At 39.8% G+C, this 23,656-nt stretch overlaps 1 protein-coding gene across 1 annotated transcript in view; it reads left to right on the top strand.

Annotated features, from left to right (window-relative positions):
• Positions 1-567: 567 nt before the first annotated feature.
• The window catches only part of PPP1R1C (protein phosphatase 1, regulatory (inhibitor) subunit 1C), a 54,039-nt gene continuing 30,950 nt past the window's right edge, over positions 568-23,656 (top strand). The window contains exons 1-3 of the mRNA XM_010142285.1: positions 568-648; positions 2,904-2,964; positions 22,684-22,721. Of these exons, the coding sequence (XP_010140587.1) occupies positions 568-648; positions 2,904-2,964; positions 22,684-22,721 (180 nt within the window). The remainder of the gene's footprint in view (positions 649-2,903; positions 2,965-22,683; positions 22,722-23,656) is intronic.

The raw sequence follows: 23,656 nt of genomic DNA, 5'->3' as shown, positions 1-23,656 counted from the left end.
GCGGTTCTGGCACACTGTAATAGAGATGGAATTATTGCATCCACCCCTCCTGCTACCTCCACCCCCAAAATCTGAAAACTTCCTGATTTGCGTTCATCAATAATTAAGAGCCCATCAGCAATACTCAGAGGGAGCTTACATTGCACTTCTGAGCAGCCAGTTAGTAATGTACGGTGGAGAGATCCTCTTTTTCAAATCCCAGGGCTCCAGGCCATGCAATGCTAGTATTGCATTTTCAATTAGCTTCTGAGTGAATGCTTGGCATATGTAGAAGTGAACTGGTACACAATTAGCTTATTGTTCCTTTCAGCTTTGTGCTGAGAGGATCTGAAGGACTGCAGAAGAGAGGGGAGAGGGGAAAAAAAAGAAAATAGCCAGGCCAGCAGCATCTCCGTGGATGTGGAATAAGGGAGTTGCTCGGCTCACACAGATTCCTGTGCTAAGTCCAGAGTTACAGCTGTTCCTGAGGAGCACTCAGCCTGGCTGTGAGGAGGGTGCCCGGGCAGAGGCGCAAACCGAGTCTCAAGCTCCAGGCTCTTCTCTTGTCTGACTCGCCTCAGCATCACGATGGAGCCCAACAGCCCTAAAAAAATACAGTTTGCTGTGCCACTGTTTCAGAGTCAAATAGATCCCGAGGCAGCTGAGCAGGTAAGGAAGATGAGCTTCTTTTGCTGTTTTGAGGGAATGGGATAGGAATGGGGGCAAGAGGTGGGGTGAGAACAGGTAACACTTGTGGCCTAAATGCTTTTCTAACTTATACTAGTGTAACTATAGATTAAATGCTTGGTGGTTATAACAATGTCTGGATATACCTAAAGAGGGTGGAGGATATGTCCTCTAGTCAGAAAAAGTCTTCTTTACCTTGGGTAGGTTCAGTCAGTATATATTCGTTGTGCCTTTTCTATAACTGGACTTGTACCCTAATACATACACTTCACATGCATGCCCATTTTCAACAAATCAACTAAAGTATATTATTTGTACTTAAAGCAAAACATGAAGCTGGTAATAGGTACCTTTTGGAAACATTTCACAGAAGACAGCTTATTTATCATTCATTTTAACATGAGAAAATGCGAGTTGTGTTTTGCAAATAGTTATCACTTCAGCTGCAGTCTTCTTTATGTCATTGTTACAGTGGTTTAGATATTTGAAAAAATGTATGGATAGAAATATGCCTGACTTATGTCTGCACTGGAATTACGTGTGTGTACTGTTTTAGGTTTTGACTCACTCCCAAAATATACACATACATATAATGTATGTAGCAATGCAGACATCTAAGGAGGGAAAAATATCTATTGTTGTGTGCAGATATGTTAGATGTGCATAAAGGAAGATACGGGGAATCTTATGACAAAAGCTGGATAAACTGTAATTAGGTGACCCAGTATCTTTCTCTCTGTGCAAGTTCTCCTCAACATTTGCTCCTATTTTGGTAAGTCTAGTTTTAGATGATACCAGGGGAGTATTATAACCTTGACAGTTCCATTCTATTAGCAATGAAATTATTTGCACCTTTAGGACAGGTATCTGGTTTTCTTGAATATTCTGATGTCATATCTCTTAAAAGGCAGCCACCTTTGCCAGAAAATGATGAGTTGTGAGTGATCACTGAATGAAGAAATAATTAGAAGGGTGCAGGAGAGAATTGCTGTGGGTCTTCATTTTGTCCATAGGTACTTCTGAGCTGTGAGATGTCCATACCTTGTGGAATAGTCCTGCAATGAATTCAAGCAGGATGTGTTCTGATATCTTTCTGGCGCCTGCGAGAACCATAGGATTAGGATTTCCCAGAATTCCCATGGCTTTTGAAATGCTGTGGCCCAAATTCTGTGCAGTATTTATGGGCTTTTTTTTATCTTGTGAATTTAGTTCCAAGTGCTATACAGTTTCACTGTGGGTGTGTGGTGAAATCAAAGTCGTAAATTCCGCTGTCAGCTACAGTTATGCTAAACTGGAATAAACCCATTAACGCTGCTGATGCTATTTTCCATTTACACCTCTGAAAGCAAAATTTGAACCCAGCTAAATACAAATGTTGGCTCAGCAACTAAAAAAGAACAAACACACTGACATTGAGGTTTTGTCAGGATGGTTTCTAGCTTAAATACTCTTGGTCCCTCTCTTAAATTCAATAGAATATCAACAGCCTGGAGGCTTCAGTGTAGCAACACAAAGCTTTCAGTGCAAATGTGTGCATTATAGCAGGGTCGTCCAATATCATGTAGTTTAACCAGTGTTAATGGAACTTAACCAAATAAACTCTGAACAAGAATGGCATATAATTCAGGATTACGTATTGATATGTAAAGATGTGTTGTATACTGCTCTTTGAAAATATTTGTCTGAAAGTCTTAAGTATTGTTTTTCTTTAGTTTAAGAAAAATAGTAACACCTCTGGCTGCAGTTTAGAAATATCATAAATTTGTTGTACGGTTTATCAATATCAATTATTCAATATCAATTCTCAATATCAATTCTCAAGTACACTTATGAAATATTAATATTAATGATTGCTTGTGAGAGCTGTGACAGTACTAGGTAATTGCACATAGAAGGTCACAAACTACTGCAGTCGTTTTACTGATGCAAAGCTAAATGTCAATATTTTAAGATACAGCTGATATATGTCAGCAATACATGCCCAAAAACTTATCACAGAGGTATCTTGGAAAGCTCTGCTCTGTACCTTTGCTTTCCATGTACAGGCAGCAACATGACTCTGATCACTGTCAGACCAGATGAGCAGTCAGTAAAACAGTGATGTTCCTTAAATATTTTCTTTTTTAACTTTGCCTGGTCTATACTTAGGAGGGCACCATATGGATTTTTTTGCTTTGCTTTGTGTGCGGGGCAGTTGATGGACCCTAATGGCTCTCCTTGGTTTATGCCTGTTACAGATCAGGAAAAGAAGGCCTACACCAGCATCACTCGTCATCATGAATGAACACGTGCCCCCGGGTAAGTGCCGGCACACCTTCTAAACCACTGAACTTGTATACACAGGATTGTCTGCAAATTGGTTTTATTAACTACATTACTTTTAAAATCCATCATTAATTTTGTAATACTAAATATCAAAAATGGGTCTTAGAACTGTTTGGAGTAAACCCCATGAATACGTGTAACTCCTGGCCTCCAAATAATGTCAAGAATTTTAATGTTTTAACCTCCACGTAAATCTTTTGTTGTACGTGCAAGGTAAATTAACATGACCTAGATCCAGCGCTTCCATCCACAAACATTTTCTGGCCTAGAGTGGATACTTTGGAGATCCATAAAGTCCTAGGCTTGGTTCTCCGATCTCTGGAGATACCAGGGTAGCTCCAGGGCTAATTCAACTAAGGGAATTTCTCCTGCAAAACAGTTTTCTAGCTTTCTGATGAAACATGAGGTGTCGGTTTTCATTATTCCTTTTCAACTGTGAATACATTAACTTCATCCCAGACTCCTCCCAGAAGACTTTCTGTGGGATGACTTGATCTGAGGTTGCAACATACTTTGTCACATAAATGTGACTTCAGAAAGACTCCTTAATAAGCTGTTTAGGGAGTTTATAAGCTAAAAAGCTCAGCAAAAATGGATTACAGGAAAACGTCCTCGAGACAGAATCCCTTTGAAACACGCTGCCTACTTTATATCAAACTTTTCTTTTGTAGTGCTCTGCAAGATTTTTTCCCCAGCCTTATCTTTTCATCATCTGAATAAGGTTTTAAAGGCAATTCAGCCTTTTTCTCCCTGATGTGTCATTACTGTATGCACTGGCACCTCAGTAAAATAAAAGCATTTTAGCTTTATCAGGATCTCCGCTTACTGCACTGTGCTGATGGTCTCCAGTTCTAACTAACATCACCAGCAGCTGAAGTTCCTCAGAAACATGCAGAAAGAAGCATTTAGAGAGTCCTGCTCTTGGGGTTCAAATCATTGCAGCACAGCACACAGATTAAGGAGGTTCAAGCACGGCATGTGGCTAAGCTTGTATTCTTCTGACACTGAGTGACCCATGTGTTTGCTGCTGGGCTAACACCAATCCCAGTTTGCAGAGTAGCTTTCTGGCCTGAATTTCAGACAGTTATGGCATATCTGCCTTATATTGACTTTCCTTACCTTAATAGGATCTACAGTGTCTGTGTTGCTGAGACTTAATTTAAAGCAAATTCACCTTGACTGTTAATCTCTTTTGCAATTCACTTTGTACACTTTGTACTGTCATATTTCCTTTTATAAACAGATACTTGGTACAGTACCAAATCAAAACCAAACATAGAATAAGAAGTCTTTTTAATTTACAGGAAATTTTACTGTAAACAAAGTGGTGTGTGTCTGTTATCTCCTTTCCTGCAATGTTCATAATAAATCTTTAAATAAATCATTTTTATTATGAGTCAGGATTGCTGCAAGCATCAGTCAACTTCCATATAAGCCCAAGAGTTAGTATTCACCTTCTTCACTTATTTATATTTATTTGTGTAGGTATTATCCACTCTTACTAGATACTGGTTATCTAGTATCAATGAAGGCATTCTTTAGTTAAATTATAATCTTGTCTTGTTTTTTAGTTTTCTATAGAGTCAGGTAAAAATAAAGACTTTAAAAGCACCTTCATTTTCCTGCACCTCACCATGTGGTTTATGCATGAGCATGTGCACGCGTATTTCCATATGGTGTGCTTGATATGAGCGTTTTGAACGAGGTATGTACATGTAGCTGTGCCAACCTGCTGAATACAAGGACTGCAAAGCCAAATTGAAAAGGCAGGCAATAGCTTTACAATGGAGGTATGAAATTCCTTATGGTCCTGATTTTCCAAATTGCTGTACAGCTTCTAAAATTATTGTATACCTTCAACTTTCAGAGTCAGCTAATCCTAGGGGCTCTTGCTTCCTTGCTGATTAAACCCCCAAATACTGGTTGGTTATTGGATTTTGAATAGAATTCAGTGGGATGTTGAATCACAATTTGTCTCCAAAATTGCTAAATTCATCACTGCACATGGATGCAGTCAATAAAATAGTAATAAAAGTAAGGGCGCTAACTTGACACTCCAACAAATTGCTTTAGAAGTGCAATTCCCTAGATCAATGGGGAAACTGAGCAGCAGAGAATTTAAGTGCTGCTGTCAAAGCCACCTGTTAAATTAGAGCAGGGCTAAACCAGAATGCCATCTTGAGTTCTGCCCACTGGCCTACTCCAGTTCCCACATTAGGAGCAAACAGCTAGGGAAGGATGTGCTTCCAAGGGTTTGAAATACGTGTCCTAATGCAATTCCTCATGTTTGGATGCCTCCGTGAAGTTTACTCAAGTTCTCTGAACTTCTTTTATTTTGAAAAAGAGAGACAGGCATTTTCTAAGAATCAGCTTTTCTATAGCCTTTTGTTGCAGCTGCTTCTGACTGCAGCAGGAAAAAAGCATTTTTGTGGTATTCTGGTGTTCTGGATGCAGAACCATCTGGAAACTATAGACAGCAGTAAAATGTGTTTGGGCATTTCAGAACTTCATAATAAATTCAGTTAAATTCAGTTTGAGGTGTGCTGTACAAGGATCTAAAATAGTTGTTTTCTTCTAAGTCTTCTCATCCATCCCTGATGTCAGCTACAGGAATCTGTCTTCACTGATTTAGGTCAGGTTTGTTGTGCTATAAGGTGAAGATGGAATATCTGCTAAGGCTAAGTAATTTTAGACTGATGACAGCTATTCAAAAACTGAGGAGTCTGCTTGGCTTCCTTGCTTTCAAGGAGACTGTGCTAGACCACACTAAATGATTTAAAGACAGGTGGTAGATATAACTGGAGGAGCTAATATCCAGCCTGTAGTATCACTGACTGGTGCATTTTATCATGTTAACTCTGGTTGGCATCATATATAATTGCAGTCAAAGTCAACAAAAGAGAAATTTGAATTGCAGCAGAAACAGTGATTGCAGTGGGTAATATGAGCTCGTGCAGCAACGTAGCAATGAATAAACCCTGAAGTCTCTCTGTAACTGGTCTGTAAAGTGCTCTTTGATGGGTTATGTCACATCTGAGCTAAAAAGCTAGCACTGGCAAATTGAGGCCCGAGTTATGACGTTAAATAATTGTACTGTGCTTCAGTTGCCATCAATGGAGCTAGGTTTTCTGAGCATCTGATGTTTGATTTGATAATAACTAGTCAGTTTTACTTTTATTTGAAACTATGTGAAAGCAAAGACAAATATTAGTGGACGGAACTACAAAAATGTGCAGCAGCTCATCCTGTGCAGGATGCCTGCAAGGGTTGTTGGGATAACCCACTAGTATCCTGCTATAGCCACAGTTGCTCCATGTCTTTATAAAAGGAGCATAAGCATATGCTAAGTTTTAAAGACACATTTAACTATTATGCAGCACAAGGGCTTGATCCAAAAATTGCTGAAGTTGTCCTGTTTCCCCTTTTCTTGCAATATCATCGGAGCCAACAGAAACTGACTATCACCATACCCTGAAAGCAACCTTTTCTGCACTGCCTTAATGTACGCACAGCCTCTTGTCTCCTTACTACTCGTAGCAGAATGTATGCGAAAATCAATTCTTATAATCTGAAATAAAAGTCTGACCATGCTTTTAAACTAGCAGAATATCATACTGTGATGGCTCAAGAAAAAGCTGGTGGCAATGTACAGAAGTGACAGTTGAGGGAGGAAAACATGTCAAACCACAGCTCAGGTTTAATGCCATTAGGGCTCGCTTTGATCAGAAAATGATGCCAGCATTCCTGTATAGACTGGCTTTGTCACAGAGCCAATGCAGCATCAAACAGTCTGGCTGGCAAAGGCTGTCCAACTTGTGTCAAAGTGTTCGTTCTTCTTGAAGGATTTGAATACGGGTAAACGTTAGGATAAACTGCATTTCTGAACTTTTTACATACATGCTGTTTCCAGCTGTCCTTTCTGCTCAGTTGCCTGTTTTGGCTTCCTTGTAGTGTAAATGTTTTCATTGTTTGGAAATAAAAAAACCACAGCAATGCGTTTAGATAACTCTTCCCAAGAGCTGCCTTTTTGTATTTTGTAAATCTCATTTCGAGGCAGAAGGGGTATATTTTCACTGCAAAGGCAATGTAAAACGTATATTCCAAGTTTTCTGAAGGCTGGGAATCATAACTGGAAGATAAGCAAGCTGTACCTGTCTCTGGTCACGGAACTTGTTTAGAGCTTGTCTCTGGATGTTAGCAGTTTTCCTGTGTTGTTCCTAGCCGACCTTCTCTTGTCCAGTGAGGGATTCATGACTTTCAGCTTACTGCCACTTCCCCAGAGGTCTGTTGAGATGTCTCAGGAGCAGCCTTGTAGGCTATTTAGTGCAGTAGCAAACAACACAGCCAGGTGGGTGGTGGGAGGAAAAACTGTCCTTACACCTGTGGCAATCCCATGACAACCCAGAGTAGAGTAGGTTTTTTATGCTAAATTGGTTCTAGACACTTCCAGACTTTCCACGCACAATAAATCTCATTGCCACATTAGATGTGCTTGTCTGATGATGCATACAATACCAGCACCTCATCCTTGAAAGGATAATTGTGATATGCTCTACCCAAAATGAATGCGTGTGAGTAATATGTGTTAGATTATGGTTCTAGGTCAATGAATGTATTTGTTTTACATCTAATGTTCACTTTTTTTTTTTATCTGTCCACAACAAAATAAACTGGGATCAAAAAAGAACTACTAAGAAGGGGACAGCTGTTTCTAGGCATTGTCGAGCAGTTCTGCTATACTTTCTCAGGCAAAAGTCTCACTGAAACTTGAACCAGCAGAGAGTTCTTGGTCTCACAGTTCATGAAAACTGATATGTTTTTCAAAAGCTTGAGATTCTGGTAGGACAAACTGCTGCCTTTGGTTCAGGAAATAGAAAGCGAGTCAGCCACATCGCAGCTGTTTTCGATTGCAAATTCAGGCTTCTAATGTAGTAATAAAGCATTCCAAAAAAAGTACATTAATAAAAACTCTCATTAGCTATGTTTCTTTTGGTCAAACTAGTTGGCCTTTCTGTATGCTAAATGTGGATACCATTTAAGAGTGCTATCTATTTTTATTTCAGTCTAGGAGTTCATGAAGGTATAGCAATAAGCAATGAAAAAGATTTGGGTCCCCTCACGCCACAGGACTGGTACAGCTCAGTGTCGTTACCAATAGCACCAGGATGCTCAGACATCAGGCACTGTTGGCAAGGGCAGTGAGGACCTTCATTTTCTTTCAGCCTGTGCTGGAAAGGACTATCTGACACAGGGAAACAATGAAATATATAAACCAAACATTGCATAAGACATATCAGGTGATAGGGATTACAGAACAGAGATGAAAACGTGCTTTGAAAATATCCTGCTTTTTGCAGGCTGATGTGTGGCTGCAAATGTTCGGTGGTAAACTACCTCCCTTTTTCTTACCTATATACACTGTGCTCAGATGCTCTTTCATTTGGGTTATTTTGAATTTACTCTGCAGTTCAGGCACATGGAAGTCCCTGGAATGAACCACAGCTTCAGTCCCTCACGCATATGCAGTATGAGTAAAAGACTCCATAATCTGATCCATGAAAATAAAAAGAAAAGTTCAGGGACTTAAAAAAAAAAAAAGAAAAGAAAAAATAAAAAAAGAAAGCCAGGAAACTGTGCTTGAGCTGTTTTTAATTTAACAGGCTCCAAACAGAAGAAATTAATTTAAAAAAAAAAAAGCTTTTTCTTACTGTCTTTCATGAAAATGCTCCATTTTCATGAGAGGTTGAGCATTTTATATGTCATAACTGCCAAAATACTATCATGATCTCCTGCAGTAGGGTAAAGACAGCAGGCTGGAGGACTGGGCTTGAGCTGGCTGGGATGAACCGGGCACTGCTGTGCCTAAACTGAAGGTTATCACCAAAGCAGCCAGATGAGTTTTCGCTATTCTTTGAGGTCATGAACACAGAAGTTCACAAAGAGAAACATTCCCTGGGAACTTTTTAGTCATTGTGTAATGCACACAGTGTGAAACGGTAGGAAATAGGCACTATTGCATATAGAGCCCAAGTAGTCTGGACTGTCGCTAGTCAGTAAGTAATGCTTTAACATGGAGAAGAGTCTGAAAACTACTTAGAGAAAGTCAAAACGAAAAGGTATTGCGCATTTTCTGGTCAAAATTAACTTATTTTACTTCACTTTTTGTTTTTATTTTAATCCATGCTTCCTTCATTTTCAGTGTTTAGTGAGGACTGCCTAGGTACATTTCACATGATACATAGCCTGTATGAGCTTGGTTGCTTCTACTGACTACAGACTAGTTGGCTGAAGTGAGTACATTTAGTTGAAACAAGAACAAGTCCCTCTCATTCACCAGAGCTTGCCCTCCCTCTGTGAGACGGGGAAGCTAGGGATGCCAACTCTGCCTGAGAAAGTTCTGGTCAGTGGAAAGGCCCAAGCCAGCCTGGCAGACTGGAAATAGAGGTTGGATATTCACAATCAGGATTCAGATTTCTGGCCTAAGTCAGAGAAGTTGTGCAGCTGAAATGACATGTAGTGAAAAAATTTTTTTTACTCACTTGCAGTATAGGTGGAATTGCATTAATCCATTTCTCTCATTCCAGCCCTAAATCGCCAACAGGTGAATCAATGTACTTTTTTATTTATCAGTTCAGCTAAGCTCCTAATGTGTACCATGACATTACTTGTTCCTCCTGCTCCCTGCCTCCTGTTGGTTTTGTGTTGGAAGGGTCAACGTCCATGGAACTATCTAAAAGTGAAGGAGGTATTTTTAGAGTTGAACCTTGCTCTCTTCCTCTGTTTTCCTCATTCCTTACACAAAAGTACCATAGAAACAACCTTCTTCCACTGCAGGAGATTATTTGCAAATCATTTTTAATATATATGGCTTCATGTTACAGATCTCCAGCTGCTTGATTTTTTAGCATCAGGACTGATAAGCTTTCAGACTGTTTACCTCCGTTATCACCTCTGTGCGTATTAACATGCCAGGGAGTTGTGCTCTGGGTAGAGAATAGCAGTGTGCACAACTACCCAGCCTGGTGAGGAAGTTAGCTGGACAGAGTCTCACTTCATTGCGTTCGTGAGGTGTAATGTTTTGCTAGAGGAACTCCAACAAATTTGCACTCTGCCAAATACTTACACACCTCGTACAGTTTGTTTTGGTGAGAGCTCTGAATAGATGGTGAGTTTTCTATTTAAAAAATTAAGTGCCAAAGTGTAATTACTTCTGATCGTCAAAGTACTTAAGCTATATTTAATATAGCTCCATAAGTATACAATTTGGGGGGGGGAGGAGGGTGCGAAGTTGATGGCACTTAGAAAAAAAAAAGTTTTGATCATGATAGATCCAGTTTATCCCATGGCAAACATTTTGTTTGTATTTTGAGCATTTTTTTTAAATGGTAAAAAATTTTAGAAATTATTTGAAATTAAGTCCATTTAAGCATTGTAAGACAAATCTTTTTTAATAAGAGCATCAAATTAGTTTGTTTTGAGATTATGTTTAAGTTATACTTCAGTAATGTGGTAATACTGATCTTTTTTAATTTGTTTGTTTGTTTGTTTTACGTAAGGTAATAAACTAAAATCCATTAATAAATGTTTCAGCCTTGCCGAGGGAAATAAAAACCAATGTAGGTTTTGTCTGACCTCTGCTATTTAGTACTTAATGCAGCACTTATTTACCATGGTGATGTGTGCAGAAGAAATAGATAATGCAGATAGATGAGAGAGAATCCAGCTTTTAGCACTAACCTCATTATATTCAGAATATTGGGAGGGGGTTGCACTTAGAGCATCAATCAAGATAGGCACGTTTATTGAGCTTTCAGAGACAAAATTTAACTCTTTATATGGAGTAACTGAAGTTAAACCTTCTCTTTAAAACACACTGAAAGTGGGAATTTAATGAATCTGGATGGAAAGCTAGCAGAGATTGAACAAAATGAAGCTATTAGTCATGAAAGTGTTTGCCAACTACATAAGGCCACAGAAATTCAGGGAGAGTGCAGGGAGGTGTAGAGCTTAGCTTTGCTTTCCTGTGAGTCTGAGCTGCGTCACCAGCTGGTGGAAACGCATGAGCAGGACCAGCCAAGTCTCATTTTACACTAACCAAAGCAGTTCTAGGGTAGAATTAAACTATTTATCTATTGTAGGAACTCTGTTCCACGCACCCCCTCCCCCCCAAATGCTATTCATATAAATTCATAACTTCTAATATTTTTCTCAAATAGGTTTACTGGAGGATCAAGAGAATATCGTAGTAGAATTACGTGATCGCTCTTGCATACGCACAGTTACACACTCCGTCTTTTGTTCATGTTTTCCCTGGGATACATGGGATGCACACATAGCACAGAGAATTAATGTTTATCTTGTGGAACCAACCGCACTTACGGAGTTAGCAGTGCTAAGCAGACAAATGTGCATTTTAAAGGTTGTGTTTTTCACCTGAGGCCATGTCCTTCATTCTGATAAGGCAAGCAGAGAAGTGTCACACCAGGCAGAAAATAAGCTTGAGCAAGGCAGACAGCTCAATAAAGTGGTGACACTTTATTGCATCTTACAGCACCGCTTATCCTGGTACCTAGACATCCCATAGCCTAACCATTTTAGCACTGAGCCTCTGCCACTCAGTGACTTGTGGTGACAGTAATCCCCTCAAGCGTTTCTGAATTTCCTTGCCATAGCTGTTGTCAGACAGTGGCAGAAAGCAGAGAAGCTCTGGACGAACCTTTCCTGCTCGCTCTTTGACCACCACCAAACAGTAGCATCTCTGGGATCAGCCTAGCTATGGCACTTGCTCTGCCTTCTCCCTGGTATATTAGGATCTGCAAGACAGCTACAGAATCAGGGAGCAATTTAACCTGCAAACCCAGCTGGTCTGAATGCAACATGTTTGTATTACTAAAAGCAATTTAATAACTTTTTTTCTTAGAAGTGGAATTGTACTGATGAACTAAAAAGTGATTGGGGGGTCATGGGGGGAAAAAATAATTTTCCCTTTGAAGAGTTGTGATCCAGAAGATGTTTGATCCAGATCAACACTAGGATTTTACTGTCTGTTTTTGAAATATAGTAAGTAAATAGCAGGGCTGTAACTGTTTGAAAATGTGCTTTCACGCCTCCTGAAATGCTGATGCTACTGTGTGACTTAGGCTTTAACGTGTACAGCCTATCCCATGGGAGGGTGTGGGACACCTCATTCCACTGGAATAACAGCGAGGTGTTTCTCATTGTGACAGTACAGATGGAGATGTATAAAACAAAGCCCAGGGTCTCCTCTGTCTCTGGTGTATGGTGAGGTTAGTAGAAATTCTGAAAAATGCCTTTGGAAGCTATAGCTGACTTAGTTTGAGTTAACAATGATTGCCCATCTCTTCTATCCCACCTAGTTGTGCTAATGGTGAGAATGAGATTATTAAGTCATTTTGCTGACTCTTTCAAAGCTTAGGAAACCAAAAATTCATTATAAATTCTGGTAAACTGGTATTTTCATCTTATTTTTATAAAAAGGGCTGTAAACCCCAAGAACTATTATTAGTAGCTCACTCGATACCTGCCTGGGATGATACATGAATGTGAGATGCTGTATGCACGTGCATTCTAACCACAAGCAAGCTGCGAGCGGTCGGCCAGGACTAGCTTTACAACACATCCTTACTGAAATCCTTGAGGTATTATTCCAGAAGGAAGGAAACTGCGAAGGCACCAATAATAACCACTGCCTAAGGAAGAGTTTCATTGTTTTGTATTTGTTTTCTTCTCTCCTGGCAAATGCCACTTTTCAGAATGTACCATACACAGCTGGTCAGCTACGACATTTTTAAAAATGGCTTTATGAGCTGTAGCATGCTCAGAAATATTTGACTTTTTTAGTTTTGGCTGCTGCTGTTGGCATTTTTTTTAGAGCTTTGGTACTCCTACAGCTCACAACTGAGAAAGGAACTGCTCGCAGTGATAGCTATTGCAGCTGTAACTCTGATACAAAGGTTACAATCGGTGGGTCAATTCTGAGCCATTTTCCATCACAATTGATTCCTGCATATGAAGCTATTAGGAAATTATTTAAATGTGTATCAGAGGATCAGCTAGTTTTATATTTCTGGTAACCATGGATTTTTCTTCATGATCTTTGCCTCAGTTGTATTTAGACCTTCAGCCTCTCCAATATGTCATTTGAACATAGACTGAACATAAGCAAACAGCTGGGAAGTAACACATTGCTAATTCTGTTCAGTATTACTGCTGAATTCACAACTCTGGATAACTGCATTCTCAAGGTTCTAAGCTTCCTTCTGTATTTGAAAATACTTCATGCATATGTTAAGACTACATTGCCATGACCATTGGAATCAATGGACAAAGAAATGGCAAGCTGTTTGGGATGGTTTCGTGTATGTGCTTTGGTAGCTTTTGGTGAAACAGTAGCCATTGTTTGCAAACATTTAGTAGTCTGGCAGTATGTTTTGCTTGGGCACATTCGTTTCAGAGGCACGTTTCTGCTCTTTGAACTTGTTTCTCTGAGTATTTTCTGGCACTCGACGGCTCTGGCCCTCCTCCAACCTCTCAAAAGCTGTTTTTATCTCCACTGCCCTCCTGTTTCCTTCATGTGAGTCTTTTCTTTCCCTGTCAGGTTTCAGGCCAGGTGAGGTTATGCTGTGAGTGTGGACACTGTCCCTACTCCATGCAGCAAAGATGTAATCTTTATTGACATCAGCTTTTGGGTCAGAATAGACCCTGTGTCAATGTAATCTTACAATGAAGTGAGTTCTTACACACAGACAAACTTTGAGACACTACGTCATGCTTTAGGTGTATTTTTCAATTCTTATCCTCCGTGAAAATCTATTTTTCCAGGGTCTTCCCGTAGTTCAGTTTGGCCCTGCAGCACTGCCTGGGGCACCCAGAAATGCTGGCTGTCAGGTTCCCCTTCTGGCTCATGCCAGAAAATTCATGTCTCCCTGGTTTACATTTATTTTCTTCAAGAATAAGAGAAATTTTCTGATGTATTTTAATCTAAAAGAGAGGAGTGAATCCTGCTATATAGGCATGCATAAAAAAGAGTCTCATGCAGGTCATCATGAACCTTTAAAGTCTTACTTTGCACATTTTGAGAACTGAGTTTACCATTGACCTTCCCGGGAGACCAAGGATTTTAAATTTCACATCACAGATCAGAGCAGTTTTCTTCAGTGTGTCTCACTGCTTTTTACTTATTTGAATGAATGAACCTGGATTTTCAAAGATGCAGTGACCGTTAATGTGACCATCATTGCTTTAGATGATGAGTAGGAGTTCTGTTCAAGAAGCCAGTTTACATATGGCTGAAGTTCTTCTCCCGTTGCACTAAGTCTACAACTAGTTCATTAAATCAGAAAGTAGTTTGCCTTTATTCTCTCTTTTCTTTTTCAATTTTATTTTTACCAAACTCATGCTAAGTCAATGGCAAAACTTCCTGTCGCTTATGGCCTATTAAAGTCAGCAGTAAAAATATTTTCTCCCTCATTTACCTCAAAAGTTCTGCTTTGCTTGATTTAATTTGCTGATGCAGACCATAGATTTGCCACATTATTTGCACTGAACAGCCCTCCACATTTGTTGAACTCCTGTGCTGGACTCATTTTGTCTTGAGAACTGCTCAGCTCCCCTTAATTCCCAGCTAGGTCAGGCACTAACCAAATTCCTCTTTGGAGGGTTGGAGCGTAACAGGCAGTGCAGATTTGTGATTAAACTTAATTTTGTTGTGCTGGAAGTGGAAAGAAGCATTTTGCTGTTAACTAAATGGAATTCATTTGGACCCTGTGGTCTTGCCAGAGGTTACTCCCAGCTCTGATGCTGTGAGTCCACCCCGGTCAGCTGCAAATTACATGAAAAGTTTACCTTGGAGTCATTCTTGGTAATGTAATAAGAGATTCATACTGGGTCCAGATAATGTCTCATCTGAGAGATCAAAAGAAAAAAGAAGATTTTACTTACCTCCTCCTGGTTCCTCTTATTTGGTCAATCATTCTTTGAAAGCCCTCTGTTTCCTTCACAGAAGAGGAGTTTCTGCTGCTTAGAAAGCAACTAGAAGAAAGCCACTTCAAGCCTAGCATTGTTTATATTGTCATTTAAAGTAATTCTTTACATTAGTTATCCAAACAGAATGTGTATTTCAAGTGTACTTCTCCCTGGGTTGTTCACTTTCTCTGGGAAGACCTGCGAAGTCTGTAATCATCCCCATGTGACAGATGAGGGGCTGCGTGTCAGGAAGATCTGCTCCATGCTCCTCACTCATCTGACCCTCTCGTGGAGCAGGGCTACAGAACAGAGCCTCTTGTGCTATGAGGAAAAGGAACTTCTGCATGGAAGGATTTTTTCATGACAGATTTTTCCATGAAGCTTGTTTTGTGTTCTGTCATTCAAAGCTAAGTGAGTATCAGAAGCAGCCTTACAGAGCTGGCAGCAGCTGGAAGAGCAGAGTCAGGCAGAAGTGTGACTCCAAGAAGGCAGACAGGACAGCTCAGTCCTTATTAATAAGAAGGGAGAATTAAATTTTAATCATCTTCCAATGTATATTTTGAGAAGCTGTATTTGATTTATGGGACTTATTTAGAAATTGTTTTTTATTTATATTTATATTTAACAGGTGTCATAGGGAGGGAGAGTGAAAAGTTGAAAACAAAATGCTTGAGCGGGATAATTTGTGCTTGTTGCACTAATTCATGACTGCTCTGTGGGAAGTCTGCAGACCTGATTCATCACTGTTATACTCTAGTTTAATGCCAGTGAAACTAGACTGATTTCCATGAGTCTGGCATGAAACTGGAATAACAAAGTGGTGAATCAGACACTATAATTTCCTTCTGAGATTTGTATGATGTAAACAAATATGTTTAGATTCGCATTTGAAGGTTTGTAATGTCTCCAGTTTCTTCCAAACCAGATTATGGTCTCAGAGCATATGTTTTAAAGAAATCTGTATCTCTGTAATTTATGAAAGGTGGCTTTATTTCATATTCTTATGGCAGTTAAAGAGGGCCCTTGGATGTCTCTATGATGTTCAGAGATAGAGACGCTGTTTGGATCAGATGCTGTTGTATGTGTTGGGAGAAAAAGGATGGTCACTCTTTTCATTTAGAGGTTGAATTTGAGCACCATTTGGAAGGACTTGGCCTAACAAAGAAGATTGCTACCCATAGTCTCAGTACTAGTAACGGCTACTTGAATACTGAAGGTGGGAAATGCAGAGTTATGTAAGTATAAATGGTCCAAGTTACCTGGAAAGAAACTTTTAAATGTCCGAACAGCTGATTCATCCAGCCAGTGGCATTTTAATGAACTACAAAGGGCTGGCTACAGTCAGGAGCTAATTGGGAAAAGCTATCCTATGATCTCTGAGCAGAGCAAGGAGAGGTTTCTTGGTGATGTCAGGGTAATGTGGAACCTTTCCCATGCTACATACCTTAACTGCAAATGCCTGGTAGAATAAGCATGCAAATGCTTGTGTATATAGCAAATTCCTCGCTCCCCTATGTTTCTATTGATATTTCCTATACAAATCTTGTTATTAGTGCTCTCTAAAGGGGCAGGCAGTAATTTAGATGCTGATTAGTGTGTGAGATATAGCAGAACTGCATGTACGAGATCGTTTGTCAGCACTTGGCTGAGGAGGGGAGCAGACCATCTAGCTACCTTCACCAGGGTAGCTGAGATACCGGAGTTTAATGACGTACTTTTGCAATGTGAGGATTTTCAGAAACGCTCATGACAGAAGGGCTTTCCAGGACTTTTTTTTGGTGATTAAATGTATTTACATCTATATCTGTACTCAGGTTTTCACTGAAAGATACAGGCAAATAAAAACCAGCAAGCAAAAGTCAAGCAATCAACTACATAAGCAGTTTTTATGTTTGTCTTTTTGGACTTTTTTCCTTTTTGTACCTCAGTGGTTTAGTAAAAAGCAATGAGATGCTAGATGATCTGGTAATGGTGTGTTAGAACTCTGGGAAAAGCACAGCATTAAATATTTTTTTATCTTACTTTGTTTTCTGGAGGAAAGGAAAAGTCCTTTTGACAGCAGAAAAAACAAATAACATTATGCCAGTCAATTCCTAACTCAGATTCCAATTAACTTGTTTTTTAAAAAATGGCAAATACAAATGGTGGTGGTCAAACACCAGTGTGGCAAGCTAGTAGATTTAAAAACATCCTTATTTTACTGATGAAGAAACTAAAATGTGAAATGACTGAAACAAAATTTTCAGAAAATTGTAGGCTTGCCTGAGACAAAGTGGCAGGAGAATGAAGAATTCTTTGGAAAATTATCCATTTGTTTTCTTAGTTCCTAAAATTGTGTGGGTATGTGCCATTTAAATGTAAGGTTTTGAAACAGGTGATCTGCCTTGTCGTACAATTAGCATGTAGCAAAGCTGGGAGCAGAGCTCTGCTGCTCGCTGCACAAGCACACAAGCATCCCCAAACGCTGAAGCAGGAGGAGAGAACCACCCTCCTCTTCATCAGAGGAGATGGCTAAGTGGAGCCAGAAACAGAAAAAATATTTTCTTTTTCCAACTGTAAGTCATCGCTGAGCACATTGATAAGAACTGAGCAATTGTTTCACTTCTTTCACATTTTTTGAAAGAGAAAGCTTCGTTCCTGGACATAGTACTGTTTGGCCATGGAGACATTTCATCAAAACTAATGAAATGAAATGAAATTAAACTGGCTGAACTATTTCATAGCAGCAGCAGCAGCAGCATTATTTGATTTGTCTCTAGCTGAGGGTGTCCCGCACAAAAGCTAGCACGTGAAAGGCTGTATCTATACTTCTGTTGCTTTACTTTGCTCTCTCCAGTGGCACTGTTTATACAGGGATGGGGGAAGGATTATAAGAAGGCTCCAGACTGACAGTGACGTTGTGTCCTTGAAGTCTCTCTTCAGGCTCATTTCATTCAGGTCCAAACCATTCCTGTTTAAATCATTCTTTAACTAAAACCTGTTATAGGCATGTGGTTCACAAGCTATTTCCACCAAATAGCAACTAAAGTGAGCAACTAAAGAGTCCTGTGCTTATTATTGTTAAGGGAAAATTTAGACACTGTGGCAAAACTCAACCAAATCCAAAGCCCTATCAGTCCCCTGTGATTTTTAGTGAAAATTTTCCCAGGAAAATTTTCCCAAGGAAAATTCTTTGGTAAACTCTACAAGAAGCTTTCTTGAACAATTATACCAGCCTCTTACTGAGTTTCTTTTGTGTAAAGGCAGCCTCTTTGACCTGTTCTGTTCCCCCAGTGTCTGTCTGAAACCCTGCAGAAAAGGCTTTTAGTTGCTCTTGCCAAGGGTAAAGCAAGCAGGGTACTTAGCTGGATGAGAAAAGCCTTTGCCAGATGATTCCCCTGCAGAGCCCATGGGTGATATCAGACGTCAAGACTTTTAAAATAGGTCACCTCTTGCCCTGCCTAGCTGCTCCAAGTGCATTAACATTATCCAGTCGGAGTAGAGAGGCAGATGAATTCTAATCTTACTCTAAAATGACCACAAGACTTCCCCCAGTATGGTCATGCCATTTGAGCAACAGTGGAAAAAGAGATCAGCAGCCAGGTTGTCGACCTGGCTATAACCAGCATCCTTCCACTTGGTTCTTTTCTGACCTCATATAACGACACCTTTGGAGTAGCTCAGCTTAATATATCAGCTTGGTTGGGTGGATCAAAAGAGCTCTGCTAACAAGAGCATTTGGGAGACAAATCCCTTGATGTTTCTTCCTCCCTATTTCAGTAATACAGCTGGACCAAATCTAGCCGGTTTCCCCGTGAGTGGGTAAGATTTTGCCCTAGGTAAAGACTAAAGCTTAGAGCTCTGATGCTGAAAGGGGCTGTCTGCAGATAGATAGACTTTCAGAAGTGTTTCTCCTTAAAGAACTAAGGCTTCATTTCAGAAAGTCTGTGTACATATCTGGACTGATGGAAATATTCTTTAGACTGAACCTTTCATTGATGAGCATGGACCATTTCTCTTCCTGAGGACACTGACTAAAGCCTGAAACCCTGTTTATTTGCCAGGTGCCAGTTCAGTCTACATGAGGTAAGGGTCACATTAGCCGTCAGACACTATTCACCTAGCACAGAGGAAAGTCCTCCACTGTTTTTTCCTAAGCACAGATGTAAAAAGCTCTAATCTTCTTTTTATGTACTTCAACTTTCCTGTAACTTAGGTGTGTACAAATCTCTTCTCAGCTCTTCATATGATTTCTATGATACCACTTTAAAACAGAAACACAAAACCTGTCAAAAAATCACTTGGGTGATTAGATTCCTGTTTGCTAATAATAGGATAAATTGGAAAAATGCCGTATGTTCAGATTTGGAATACAATACATCTGTATTGTGTTCTGAGAGCAGTGTTGTGGTCTGTAAGGGAGGAAAACAGAGCATCGTTACAAAGACTCCTTCCCTCCTGTCACCAAAAAGAGAGCAAACCTGTAGGGAGAAGCTATTTACTGAATGCTTGGGTTTTGTTTCATATAAGAAAGAAATAGCTGATCACTCTAATTCACATTCTCTGTAATATATTTGCCTGCTCATAAACATGATAAGGGGATTTCTCATTCTCTATAACTATGATTTTTCGTGAGCAGAATCCAGACTGCACAGTAGTCAATGGGAACTGAAGGATGTTGAGAAACCAGGGAGAGATTTCATTCTCTCCTGTGAATCAAGTGGTATCACAGTCTCATATTTGTGACTTAGTTTCTGATTATTTGCTGACCCATCTCAAGAGGAATTAATGGTCAAAGAGTTCAGTGAAGAAATTCAGCTTATAATTGCCAATAGATTTGAGAGGGTGGGAAACGTCTTGCATGTTTGACTTCCATAGGTAGATATGTCTGATTTGCAATAGCTAACTGCCAATGTGCTTTTTTTATCTTATAACTCCCATTCTTATCACAAATTGTGTTGTCGCAGAGATATTCTGTGTGGAATTTCTTGGTGTCAGAACTGACCTGTTGTAATGAGAGCATCGATTCATACATGCATTGACTCTCACAAGGACGCAGTAAGACGGTTATAAGAACATGCTTTCATTAATTTATTTAGACTGCTTTAAAATCATTATAAGTTACTCTGGAAAAACACTATTTGTCCAAGGAAGAATGTTCACAGAAGCATTAATGTAATTCTTCACTTAGACCAATATGGCTCTAAGTATTTCCCTAGGCAGCCCACACTACACTTCAGCTCTGCTCTCTGTCACCACTAAATTCCCCTTTTTACTTCTGCTACGACTCTGCTGTCCCTGTCTCATGTTACTACCTCAGCTATACAGAAGCATTTTTATCATCCTTTCATGTCCCCCTTGACTTTCATCTTCTCCTCCTCCTCTAGAGAAAGAGGGCTTGTTTATTTTCTTCTCTCTGCCTCAGTCTATGGCACTCAGGGATCTCAGCTTCCCTTGTTCCCATTCCTTGTCACCTCTCCTTAGAAATCTATGCTCTGCATTGAGACTTATCCATCAAAATGCCTGTCAAAAATAAGTATGCAATGGTCTTTCTGTCCTCAAAAATAAATGCATGCCAAAGTGTACCGTTGACCAAACTGCATCTCCATCCAGCTCTACCTTTCCCTTCCTCTTACAACTCACACAAAACACCTCATGTCCTCAAGTAAGTCTCTTTTGCTCTTTTAGGTTAATTTCTAATCTCTGTTTACTGTATTTAAAAAATCAATTGTTTGCATGATTTTTTAAGTCATTCTTAAATTTCCACATTGTCTGATTGGCGCTATTTGACCCGCAGATATGAATGATTTCTCTAACTTCATGCAGGAGGGCCAGTTCTTGCCTGTCATGTAAGTGCTCCTGGGTGAAAGGAAAGACTGGAAACTTTCCAGTTCTGGTAGATTTAATGTTACCCCATCAAGAACACTCACTATGCAAGCCCTGTGCAAGGGTTAGAATTGTGTACATCCTTAGGAACAAGACCTGAAACCTGACAGAGCTGGTGATGGCAGCTTTTGCTCCTTATGCAAGCCTCACCTTGGGTTTACAAAACATATTTTTAATCTGGGCAAATTTAGAGTTACAGGAAGGAATGGGACATGACTTACTTTTCATTGTTCTCTGCTGAAATTTCCTGATTTATTTAAATTTCAACCTCCAAACTGAAACTAGGCTGGCTAAAAAAAAAAAAAAATCCAACGTGGAATCATTGAACTCTGTGTTTGTTTGGTATACAATTAGTAAGAAAGATTACAGTCATATAAATAATCACCCATTTAGCCAACCTAGCTTCATACCACAAAGTGCTTTACGAAGGCAGATAGACACTGCTCTGCTTAAATAGGCACTGCTATACTTATTTACAGGTAGGGAAGTCAAGGAAGAGATTAGTCACCTTACCAAAGTTCACACAAATGTCAATGGCAGGAAATGGCCTCCCGATCGTCCTGTCTAATTTGGTATCAGAGGGACCATGCTTTAGTAATCAGCACTGTTTTCAACTACACTTTTTAACCTTGAGTGTAAGTCATTTGAATGTGTTTCATATAAAGGCAATGGGAAACATATACATTGAAAAAATCCAGTGAGTCAGTTAATGTTTGCAAGATGGACAGATACAATGGTGAGGAACACAACAGCAAGAGCAATCTGTCTGCCTGGACTGGCTCTTCACCTCACGCACAGCACACCACAAGCAGCCAATATCTAGAGAATAAGTTAGATAAAGAGATATTGCCTAGACCTAATTTTTTTTTGCAGATCTGCCACACCTCAGTGGAAATTGCACAGTGATATCTGCGAGCAGAAAGCTCTAGAAGGGATGTTGGTACAGTGAGAGATTGGTGTCTCTGGTTTTTACGGCATTTTTTTTAGAACTCCAAACTAGTGTGCATCAAAGATCCTATATAATATTTGTCAAATATTTGGGAAATCATCATCAGAAGACAGACACTTTCTGTCCATTAACCACATCAAGACAACAGAGAAAAATAATTTAATACCTCATGCAAGAACTGGCTAAGTCTAATGGTTAGGAAGATCCTTGACCACTTCTGCTTTGTATAATATTACGTAATTTTCAGCCTGCTTCTCAGAGATGCTTATTTTCCATGGGAATCTCTAGTATTGACCATTTCTGCCATGCCTATAGTCCAAAGAAAATTAAGGCGACTAAAATAAGCAGTTCCAGGAAAAAATTCACTCCAGTCATGTCCTGAAACTTTTAAGATGACAGATGACTCTTTGTTAAGCTTTGCTTTGCTAATTTTACGTATTAGCGTTAGGTGGTCTTCAGTGCCAATTTTGATATATCAGTAACATAACCAAAGTAAAGTTAAAAGTAAAGTAAAGTAAAGCCCTTTATGAATTTGCTGCACGCTGTTTGGCAACCAAAGAAAGTTCAGTCCCTCAGCAGAGCAGCCATGTACCCTGATGGCCACCGCTGAGCTCTGAGCTCCGGCGAGCCTGGCTAAAGGCACTCCATCCCTTGACAGTAATTCACAGACAAAACAAAGGGAGTTAAGAGCTGTAGAGACAGTGCTTATATCTAAATGCTAATCAGGGCCTCTGGTTTTCTGAGGCTTGCAAAGGAGAAAGAAAAGCTGTAAATCAGAGGGGTAAGTTCTTGTTTACAATAGTGCTGTAGTGTTCAGGGCAGAGTCACAAGGGTTAGCACTGAGAAATGCTTTTGGATTAACGTTTCTCTCTACATATCTTTTCCTCCTCTAGAAAAAGAAGAGAAGAGAACAAACACCTCACAGGCAGAGGTAAGTGAAATTTTTAACATATTTATTGTTAAAATAGGTCTACTGTTAAAACCCCTTTGAAACTCACTGCTCCGTCGCGGTCGATGATTTCATTCACATTGCCGTGCCCTCTTCAGTAACTAACACAGCCTTTTAACAACCATCACTTCCAAACTAGGGCTGTGCAAAGCTGTGCTGTGTCCCAGCTCTGCTGGCTCTCCCTTCTTCCTGTATCAGGGAACTGGGAAAGGCACTTCTCCTCTGCCTTGCTGCTGTGCCCTGGCACATCATAGAAAACCTGGCCCAAGGTGACCCTGCCAGCTCACCTCAGCCAGCATTGCTTTGGGTCTGCAGATCACTGCAGTCTACAAAAGGATTGCAGGCTTCTCTCTCCTCTTTGTGTCATTGGCCAAGCCCACAGCAGGCAGCTCACTGATGTTGTTTGCACAAGAGTTAGAAGTTGGCTCCTCTGATCTCATTTTCTAACCTCTCTTTGCACAGCTTCTGCAAGGCCCTGATCTCTTTCTCCTTTGCCCATTGCTCAGAGAAGCAGGCAACACTTTAAATAGCAGTAGGAGGTATTGATTAGTTCAAATTTGGACTCAGATACAGACTTATAAAATTTTACTGGGGCGAGAATCAACAACATATCCCACGGCATTTATAAATAGCTTTCTCTTTCAAAGGAAGGCAATATTTTATTTATATTGTTATCATTGCATCCACTGTGATAAGGTAAGGTAATAGGATTTGCCATACTTGTTTGAAAGTTGTTTTCTCAAGAGCTGTCTCCAATGTTCCTTGAAGAAATAGATCTGATTAAAATTTGCAGACTATATACCAGTCAAAGTACTCAGGAAAAAGGTATTTTTAGAAAATATTTGGGGAAAGGCACCATCATTATGACCAAACACAACTATAAATGGATTAGATGAGAAAAAATAAAGCTTCCCTAC

The sequence above is a fragment of the Buceros rhinoceros genome, unplaced genomic scaffold (assembly GCF_000710305.1).
Source record: "Buceros rhinoceros silvestris isolate BGI_N320 unplaced genomic scaffold, ASM71030v1 scaffold5138, whole genome shotgun sequence".
Classification (NCBI taxonomy): domain Eukaryota; kingdom Metazoa; phylum Chordata; class Aves; order Bucerotiformes; family Bucerotidae; genus Buceros; species Buceros rhinoceros.
Note: the sequence above shows the minus strand (reverse complement) of the source record. Positions and strands in the feature narration are given on the sequence as shown.